This window comes from Macrobrachium nipponense, chromosome 36 (assembly GCF_015104395.2).
Source record: "Macrobrachium nipponense isolate FS-2020 chromosome 36, ASM1510439v2, whole genome shotgun sequence".
In the NCBI taxonomy this organism is placed as follows: Eukaryota; Metazoa; Arthropoda; class Malacostraca; order Decapoda; family Palaemonidae; genus Macrobrachium; species Macrobrachium nipponense.
The window spans coordinates 20,603,657-20,614,484 of record NC_087220.1 but is presented as its reverse complement, the minus strand read 5'-3'; the positions used below and the strand labels follow the sequence as shown (position 1 = coordinate 20,614,484).

The 10,828-nt window shown below is 36.0% G+C and overlaps 1 protein-coding gene across 1 annotated transcript in view; it reads right to left on the bottom strand.

Annotated features, from left to right (window-relative positions):
* Nucleotides 1–363: 363 nt before the first annotated feature.
* Nucleotides 364–10,828, bottom strand: part of LOC135203514 (perlucin-like protein) — a 16,919-nt gene continuing 6,454 nt past the window's right edge. Inside the window, exons 3-6 of the mRNA XM_064233246.1 lie at nucleotides 6,789–6,947; nucleotides 6,228–6,333; nucleotides 4,578–4,679; nucleotides 364–4,192 (exon numbers count right to left, since the gene is read on the bottom strand). Of these exons, the coding sequence (XP_064089316.1) occupies nucleotides 4,114–4,192; nucleotides 4,578–4,679; nucleotides 6,228–6,333; nucleotides 6,789–6,947 (446 nt within the window). The 3' untranslated portion in view covers nucleotides 364–4,113. The remainder of the gene's footprint in view (nucleotides 4,193–4,577; nucleotides 4,680–6,227; nucleotides 6,334–6,788; nucleotides 6,948–10,828) is intronic.

The following is a 10,828-nucleotide window of genomic DNA, read 5'->3' as shown; positions in this document are numbered from 1 at the left end:
TATAAATCCAAACAAAGTGTCTAACCTTATGTTTTTCAGGTCAAGGACTTCATTTAGCATGGTAATATATAAATGCTTGTATGTGACCTATTTTCAGATAATTGCAATCATCTTCTAAATTTCTGTGTAAATAACAATTATCTAATGTTGTTACTTTGCCTTATTTGTGATCTACAGCATGTTTTCACCTATGTTCTTTGCAATGTTTCCAGGTTGATAATTTTGAATTTCATTTCATTTGCACAGGTAGCATGTGCATGGATTAATTGCATGATTGTAGTGTGGGCTGATAAACTAAGACTGAACAGATATAGCGTGTGTCATCTGTAGAAAAGTGATTAATTGAGGGAAGCCCAAAGAGTATGTCAAGCTGACAAAGAAAGGGTGTGCTGATATTAACAGTGCAAACAAAGAGAAAAACTTAGATGTTCCAGATGTGGGTATTAACAAGAGCCGTGATATCCTTGTGCACAAAGTCTGCAGGAGTAGGCACACAAATCCCAAAACCATCCAGTCTGCCAAAAAGCATGATTCTTCTGAGGTGGGTAAGGCAAACCTGAGATCAGAAGAGGAATACGTCTTCCATTTCAAAATCACTGCCTCTTCTAAGGAGTGCTCGTTGAAATGTCTCTAGCAAAGAAAAATCCTACCATAGCTACAGATACTGGCATGTTATGACTTAAGGATTTCAAAAGAATATCCTTAGTCCCTGTCACATCAGGGAAGATAATTGGGCCTTGAAAGTCAAGTCTCGTCTTTCTGTGATAAATGTTCTACCAGCTGAGGAGGATCTACCATCACGAGTGCAAGGATCTGTCCATGAAGGGAAGGGCTCCCCAGGATTTGCATCTGACGAATGCAAATCTTTCAGCAAGAGAAGAAAGGTTGGTCGACCTAGAAGCAAATCCAAAACTGATTCTGTTCAATATGAAATTGATTTTCTGGGAAACAACAACGGTGAGACCATTACACTGCAATACTTGCTCTTAGTTATGATAAGAGAGAGTGGCATGACTTAGGAGAAAGTGTACATCCTCAAGCAACTGAAGCAAAAGTTGGAGAACCACTATGGTGCAAGGGTATCAATTACCACCATCAAACAATGTTCTAATATCATTACTCCGAAGTCCCATGTTGAAACTATTATCCAAGAAGCACATGACAGAGCAAGTGAATCGAGAGAACTCTATGATATGGAGAGACTTATTGAAACGGTTGGGGAATTCATAAGAACTGAGATAAAATTCATGGAACTTCATAATTTGGAGTACCAAAATTCAGATGAAATGTTTATGTTAATCCAAATGTTGCATACCTCCCTTATTCATTTGAATGCCCCTAAGCAGCATTTTCAAGTGTAGAAATGCACAGTTGCATGTGGCCTCAATTAGTGCTCATTTCTTCCACCCTGCAAGTTGGTCTCAGTGTGACACTCAAAAACAAGTATGGTCACCGTGATTTGGTTAACATGATCAGCAAACTTGGCTTCTGCATACACAGAGCCAAACAAGTATCGATGCAATGCTGCAACAGTGCACTGTGCTGATCTCCCAGAAGGAACTGCAGGCTCTTTCCTCCAGTACCAAGCAGACAGTGTTGACCATGTCTTCAGAACCTTAGATGGCCATGGGTCAGTTCATGTAATAGGCGAAATGGCAACATTTATCCCAGCTGTCAAGAGCACCAAGAAAATCCCACGATGCAAGATGGACATGGAGATCATCAAGCAATTAGCTCAAGTGGATCTGGTTGAACAGAGAAATCCAAAGACACTTCTTTTCAAAATTATGTATACCAGTATTGAAGTGTTTCAACGAGACATACAAAATGACAGCCTCGATTTGATGTGGACAGTAGCCTTCCACCTTCCAAAGCCACAACCTATGTGGTACATACAGATGTTACATCACATCCCACATCCAGGAAAAAGTTGAAATAATCCTGCCTATGATTGACCTCATGCCATCTCACCCTATTTGTGTGCACTCCATGTTGGAGTATATTATGTACCATGCTAGCAGGTACAACACAACTCCAGTTATCACTTTTGACCAGCAGTTGTGGTGGATAGCTTTCATAATCATTGAAGCTCTGCCAAAAGAAAGTCCATCACATCATATACCTGTCTGTCCAGTTTGTATGTGCGGTATATACTTCAGCACTACAGACATGCGGTTGTCATATTCGATGGCTATGGAAAAGGTCCCTCTACCAAGGATAAAGCACACCAGAGACGTGCCAGCTCAAACATCGGAACAGACATTACTTTAAGCCAGAAATGCAGCTGACCATGAAGAAGAACATTTTCCTTGCAAACCCCAGGAACAAACAAAAGTTTCTGCAATTTATTGGTAATGAGCTGAAAGTAACTGGAGTTGCCCACTACGACATTGTGTCAACAGTATGTGCTATGGCCAAAAGGAGATTAGTGGTAGTTATAGGGGATGACACCGACCTGCTGGTCCTGCTCCAGCACCATCTAAGTCCTAGACATCATGACATCTTCTTGCAGACAGTGAACAAGATAATCAACATCCGGATCCTGCAAGATCATCTAACTCCTGACCTTATTGTATCATTGCTCTTCCTGCATGCAATCACAGGGTGTGATAAGACATCAAGGCCATACGGCATAGGGAAGGTCATGGCACTTAACAAATGCCATCAGCTCAAGGATCATGCCCAGTTATTTATGAAGGCAAATCAATGTCATGATGATATAACAAGCATGGGCAAGCTGCTCTAGAAATCTTATACAACTGTAAGCCTGGAAATAGCTTTGACTTTGAAAGAGCAGCTATTTTCAGTAACAAATTGGTATCCAGGTTGGTCTATCTGACTCCTGAACCTCTTCCACCCACCTGTGATGCAGCCAAGTACCACAGTTACAGTGTACCACCAGGTAAACTAGACATGGCAAATTAATCATCTTCATCCAATAAAGTGGGGTTGGTTTATCCACAAAGACCAGAATCTAGTGAAACTGAAGCCAATGAGGATGCAGAAGGATGCCGCTCAAGCATCTTTGTTGAAAATAGTCAAATGCAACTGTCACGTCAAGTGTGAGAAAAATTCTTGTTCCTGTCGCAAAGATGGACTCTTGTGCACCCTGGCTTGTGGTCACTGCAAGGGAATCACTGCATCAATGCTGCAGTGAATAGTAAAGCAGAGCCTCTGGATGATTCAGCTTCCTAGATATTAAATTTGGGAATACAATTACGGATGTTGTCACAATCAAGCTCTAATATCTTCTTAATCTTATTGAAAATGCTTTAGATGAATTCCCTGGTCCCCAAACCATAGAATTACATACCTTATTTGCTTTTATAGCATTATTAGTTAGGAAGACGTTTAATTTTTTGGCATTAAATATTGGCAATGGCGGCCATCTTGGATTAGGGCCAATTCAGGGCATTAGTAGTGAGCAGATCAGGGTAGATTTTATATCTTAGCTATCAAACCTAATTTACCCAATGAAACCTAATCAGTTGAGAAACAAAAAGCTATTTTTTCAAACCTCGTCTCTTTAATTACTGGACTAACAGTTGTTGTAGGTAACGTTTCATTCATGAGACAGAGACAGATGCGCGTTTAAAGATTTATATGCCTAGTTTCTAAAGAACAGTGTCTGTCAACACAACACTTCCATTATTCAGATAATTAGGCTACTTTGCAAAAAAGAAAAAAACACACACACACAACAATAAATCGTCTCATGAGAGACTCAACCCCTTTTCAAATTAGATCAACCATGTTTATTAAAATTACAAACCTACTTTCCTAGATGATGGAGTTGGTTTCTCACCTAGAGGGAAAGTAAGACATCACAGAGAAACTACTCTGAAAGAAACGTATTCACAAAACACTTCAGTTCTCCTACCAAATGGTAAACCAGATAGCTTTATACTCATTTTCCTTTTGATGTATATCAGTTTGAAGTAAACCTTACTGTTGCAGTTCTATGTATTGATTAATTAAAGAAATGTAAACATGAATTATCAAATTGTCCAACAGAATACAGCTCAAGAAATGCAAGTACACAACAACAGGCAATTTTACTTTATGTAGACACTTAGAAGGAAAACTACTCTTACTCCTGATCCATCTTCCATTTCACTTGTCTGCAGGCATTTCTTCATCTAGCACTGAAGCAAAGTTCCAAGGCAGTTGGGCAGGTTTCTCGCAAATGTACCTGTAAGGTAATATTTTTATAATTCTTGTTTGAGGTGGAAAAGCTTGATTGAGTTCTAAACTACTTACTCTGTTGAAGATGATTGAACTTCATAGGGCAAAAGGAAAATGTACTTTTTGTCCATTTCTAACTCTTGTCACTTGAATCCCCAACAATCCCCAGCTGCTTACAGATTCTCTTGAGGTTAACATGTTGTCAAGTAATGATTCTTTTCTGCTGAAATGGTTTCATGATAATGCTGCAGTGTGGGGTCTGCAGTGCGAGGTTGAAACTATCGTTCTTTGGAAGCTTGAATTTCAAGTCAATGGCCCCTGTGTGCTGGTTACATTTGAATAGGTTTATTCTACTGAAATAATAATAATAATAATTATTATTATTTCCTTACCTAAACTCCTTGGCACAGTTAGCATCATTGAGGCGATCGTCTTTTGAATGATAGTAATGGACACAACGTTCTGCTGAATTGTTGGGTTCGCCTTCACCCCACCTGGAATCAGTGAGATAATAATTATTGAGAAACACCTCCTACATCGTCTTTCCAAATGGTAATTGTCATCTTGTTGTCATTTAATTATATTTGATTAATGTTATTAGTTAAATACTGAATGTTAAAAATACTGTATTAGTCTATCAGCTTGTTTTCCTCCTCTCTGATGGTTTAATTGGTTAACGTTTTGGCTAACGACTATATTGTCTTTTTCATGTTTTGAGGCTGGGTAGCTTTTCTCTCCCCAACCCCAGGTGGCCGAGGGGTAGTGTACTACTCCTGTGGGAGTTTGAGACAGTTGTTCTCTGGATCTTCACCCGGGCACTTTATTGACTTGCTTTGACCCTCTGCTTTGAGAGTGATTCCTACTTTGAGGATACTTACATCCTGCCCATATATATTGAATTCCCACTTGCCTGCAGCTTCAGGATTTATCTTCTGTTCATCCTTGGTCCAGTTATCAAAGCCAATGGTAGGGTACTTATACCTCCTTTATATGTTTTATATACACAACAATTCGTTTGGATCACGGCCCGTGTGTTAATGGAAGTATAGACAGTGCTGTGATTGGGCCCTGATAATCCAGCTACCCTGTGTTACTCTCCAGGCATGGAGATCTTTAATTTGAGGAGATCACGGCTTTATATTTCATGGACCACCTTAGGATTTATTAGCGTGTATTTACTAGGCTATTCTTTCTTTTTGCCTATCTCCTCCTTGCTGGATCCCTCCTTTTGTGTTTCAGTGTGTTGAATTCTATTGTTAGTTGGATGATTGATTTTTGCCTTGTGTTTAATTAAGTATAGTTGGTTTTGATATTGTTTGTGTATTTATTGGTTCAGATTTCATTTTTGTTTTCATATTTATGTATTAAATTAAGCAATTTTTATCATAGTGTTTATTTTCACCCATGAATTGGTTTTGCACATGTTGGTTTTTGGTATTGTCGTACGATTTCACCTATTGTGAATTTCGTATATTGTATAGTGAATACTGCGGTGAGTAATTTTATAAGTGCATTTTGTGGTGGTAAAACAGGCCATCAGAGTAACACTACTAGAAGCATTTTATTACTAAAAATGTTGTCAGTGCCTCCACCACTTGTGACTAATCCTAAGGGTAGGGATTACATATATCCTGTCCACTGAATTGAAGAGTGCATGATAGGGGAACATTAAGAGTCCTATCTGAAGACCCAATACTTCCCCGAAAACTATTTTATCAGCAATGCTTCATAACTTTTAAATGGATTCATTCTTTAGCAAATGTTCAGAACACTAGGCCTTCCTTGGATCCAAATTTCATGCATTAGGGTACTGCCTATAATACACATTATATGATACTGTGGACAGTGATTAATGGTTCTCTGTCTAACTCTGATTATCATTTCTCAGTAGTCTAAGAGTTATCCAGAGATTCTATTACCCTATTCCGTGATATAATTCGAATGGTCCTTCTTCCCCCTCTCAGTTTTCTTGAAGAAGAGTAATGCTTTACGTAGTTATGGCATTCATTGTGAATCTCTATTTGTACAACTTCGGATCTTACCATGATTCAACGATTTGGTGAATGGTGCCATCTACAACCCATCTGTAGGTACTCTCTTCTTGCAAGTCACTGAGTCCTATGTAGGTGTTGTGACCTTTTGCAAGATCTGCAAAGAGAATGCTTAAATACATTGAATGAGAAAGTATAATTCTCCAGCTTTGTCTCATACCCCATTTTTTAAAATAAAAGTTAAACCTGCTGCCTAGAAATTCTATGGAAATAGATGACACGTAAACTTGTTTGAAGTTTATGATATATAATCTAGCTTTGCTCTTCTGTAACTCATTTTGAAAGTTAGATCGTCAAGATAATACATCTGGTACCAGTAAAAGAAATAGCAGCCCTTATGTTAGCCGAGTCCCCTAAGGTCTTACTGGTACATACCAAAAACTATTATTAAATTATATTGTGTTCATTTATGATAAATTCTTTAAAGATGAAAATCTTTGCTAGGTTTATTTGAGTTTAGAGCAGTGACTTATCTGTTTTGTTTTAGCAAACCTGATGGTACCACTGTAGTGGCTTCCTTAAACATTTAAATCCACTATTACTTCTACTCACCACGGAGGAAGTTGTACTCGTCGTTATGAGAGATCTTGACCAAGTCGGAATTCAAGGCTATGCACTTTTGACGGCTCTCTTCCCAAGTGCTGGTGTCTTCACTCTTGTAGTAACAGGAGGATCTCAGCTTAAACCAACCCCTCTCACAGACAAGATGATCTGTAAATTAGATTTAGATCTTTCACAACAGCATTGAACGTTTCTGGCATGTAAGTGTTCTGGATGGTTTATGTACAAATATATATATATTATCTATATATATATATATATATATATATATATATATATATATATATATATATATATATATTTATATATATATATATATATATATATATAATATATATATATATATATATATATATATATATATATAGATATAGATATCTGAATCTGTCGATAATGTATAATTTATATTTATATATATATAGATATATATATTATATATTATAATATAATATATAGATATGATATACATATTAGTATATAAAATATATATAGATATTATCTATATAATATATATTATAATATTATAGATATATATTATCTATATATATATATCTATATATATATATATATATAGATAATATCTAATAAATATATATATATATATATATATATTATATATAGATATAGATATATATATATATATATATATAGAGATAATATATAATTATAATATATACTATATAACTATATATATATATTATGTATTATATATATATATATATATTAAATATATATGATATCATATATTAATAATATTATATATATATATACTATAGAGACATAGATATAGATATAGAGATAACTATATATTATATATGATATAAAAATTAAAATAAATTAATTTATAATTTAATATTAAATAATAAAAAAAAAAATATTATAATTTTAATTAAATATATATATGTAGATATATAATTATATATATATTATATATATATATATATATATATATATATTTATATATATATTATAGAATAATATCTTAGATATATTCTTGGCCATATATGATAGATATATATCATATAGACTAATATATATATATATATAATATATTTATATAATACTATATATATAATATATATAGTATATATATATATAATGTAATGAATACATTATCAAATTACAGTATCTGTAAATAAAAAACCCATGACCTGAGGTCATGGCATTAGGAGGGTCCTACGTGACCAATGCAGATCTAGATTACGCTATGCGCTGTCTGCAGTAGCCTGGTTTAAATCTGTACATTGTCATCATTTTGCATTAATGATAACTTTGCACAACAACTTCCATGGGAAGCGGTTGACCTGTTAACCTACGCCGGAAACTTGTAACTTCCGAGCCGGCGGACTACGTATGTTTTTATATGAATCGCTGAGATAGCTAATGTTCCGCTATCGACGTGATGCTTTAGAATGGCAGTTCCGTGCCAGCATTCAAACATATCGGTCTCCCGACCGAACTGCAGCTCTTAGTATGGAGTTACAGAATAAAGTTGTTATATCTTTTCAACTTATCTGTTTGAATCCTCTCCTTTAGTTTAAGAAGAACCACTCTACTAAGATATCACATAGGAGATGAAAGGAACCAGAAATACTTACGAATGACAGTCGTAAGGAGAAACAAAAAAAAGTCTTTCGCAAAAGCGAAGAGACTTAGACTGGTGGCAGCTTCAGACGAAGAATAAGTACTATGAAAAGAAACAAGCAAACGGAAATGCTGCACAACAGCAGAAACAAACAAATCGTGCTTCAGGTACCTCTGTTCCTGGGTCGTCTAGCCAGAACTTGCAAGGTCAAGCGAATTTTCAGGGTGTGATAAACAAAGCAAATAATACACGTAGTTTGCTCCAAGGTGGGAGAGGGCGATTGTTGGGTCATCAATATCAACATCTTTTGTATCAAATAATCAGTTTAATCATTTATCAGATCATTGTGAGGCAATTGATTTTCCTATGAAACACACGGCCGAATCCAAAAAATCTGTGCAGGTTCCCGTAGATTTGAAACAAATTCATGCAATTATTAGTCAAGACGAGTTGCGACCAACCTTACATGCAGTAAATTTGGACCATAAGTCATTCACTTTGTTCTTTGATTCGGTGGAGTCCACGTAATATCATGGATTTAAGGACTTTCATTACTCTTTTTCAAATTTCCCTATAGAGAAGTCCGGAATAAGACTCTCAGGCATAGGAAATAATGAATTAAATGTGGTAGGAGTAACTCATGTACAGTACAAGGTCGGTAAGCGCACGTTTTCCGATACCTTATCGTTGTACAAAACATTAATATGTATCCCGCAGTAATATACGGATACCCGTCTATGGGCACTCAAAATATTATTTTAGCACCTGCAAAACACGGCGTGTATATCAAAGGAAAATTCTATAAGTCTTCTAATACCCTAAAATCAGTTTTAGATAATAAAGAGACAGACAGAGTAGTCACTTACATTGAAGAACCAATCACCTGTCTCATGAACCAAGAAATAATACATGCAACCCAACAGAACTCTCGCTCGACCCGTAATATCAGCTTGCACGCAAACTCTCGAGCCGAACGTAACTTCGAACATATTAGTGCGTGTAAAGAGAACTTGCCAGGATCTGAAACGTTATCCTTTCCGAAACTCTGAAAACACACGGATTATCCGTCACACAAGCCATTTATACAGTCGGCTCACAACAACAATGTCACATCGAAGTCTGTAATCATTTGAATACCACTTTAGTAATCCACAAAATTCAACATATCTTGGATGCGGAAGTTTATAAAAATCGCATTCTTACCGTAGCTGAGATAAATCACGCTCAATCAGTTGCGGGATGAATCCATTTTGCAATCTATAAAGAACAAATCAATAAGGACATTCAAGAAGAAGAAATTCAGCAGAAATTTTTGAATCTTTTAACTGATATCATGATGTTTTTTCCACTACGGATGGAACCTTAGGAAAATCGGATGTCATCGAGCATCAAATAAGGCTCAAGGACAAACAGAAAGTAATCTATGTACCTTCGTACCGACTTCCTATGAAATTTCAGAATGAGATAAACAGAGGAAGTAGGTAAAATGCTAAAAGAAGGAGTCATTAGGAAATCAACAGCCCTTATAATTTTCCTTTCCGTTAATAGTAGTACCGAAAAAAGATCGAACTTGGCGGATATGCGTCGATTTTCGTCGTTTAAATAAAGAAGAAACAATCAACTGACCGATTCCCAGTACCAGTACTGATGATATCCTATCTCTACTAGGTCAGAACATATATTTCACCAGCTTGGACCTACTAAAAGGATTTCATCCCAGATTCCGTTGGAACAAGAGAGTATCCATTGCACTGCCTTCAGCACAGCCAGGGGGACATTATGAATTTTTGCGTATGCCTTTTGGTTTACGTTGTCTCCATAACTTTTACTCGTATGATAAACATCGTGTTTGGAGACTTGTTAGGAGATATCCTAACATGCCTACATGGACGACCTAGTAATCTTTTCCAATACATTAGAAGAACATTTACGTAAATTAGAGTTAGTGCTACAAAGACTAAGGCAGCATAATTTAAGGGTAAGATAAGTAAGTGTGAATTTTTTAAAACAGAACTAGTCTATTTAGGTTTACGGTTTCTAGTGAAGGTCTTAAAGTAGTCCATGATAAGGTATCGGCTATCCGTAACTTTCCGATACCTACTAACATCAAGGGAATACAGCAATTTTTAGGATGTAGCGGATACTATAGGAGGTTTATTAGAAACTACTCCATCATAGCCGCTCCCCTAACCGATCTTATAAAAAAGGGCGTATTTTTTAAAACAGAACTAGTCTATTTAGGTTTCACGGTTTCTAGTGAAGGTCTTAAAGTAGTCCATGATAAGGTATCGGCTATCCGTAACTTTCCGATACCTACTAACATCAAGGGAATACAGCAATTTTTAGATGTAGCGGATACTATAGGAGGTTTATTAGAAACTACTCCATCATAGCCGCTCCCCATAAACCGATCTTATAAAAAAGGGCGTAGATTTCATATGGTCTG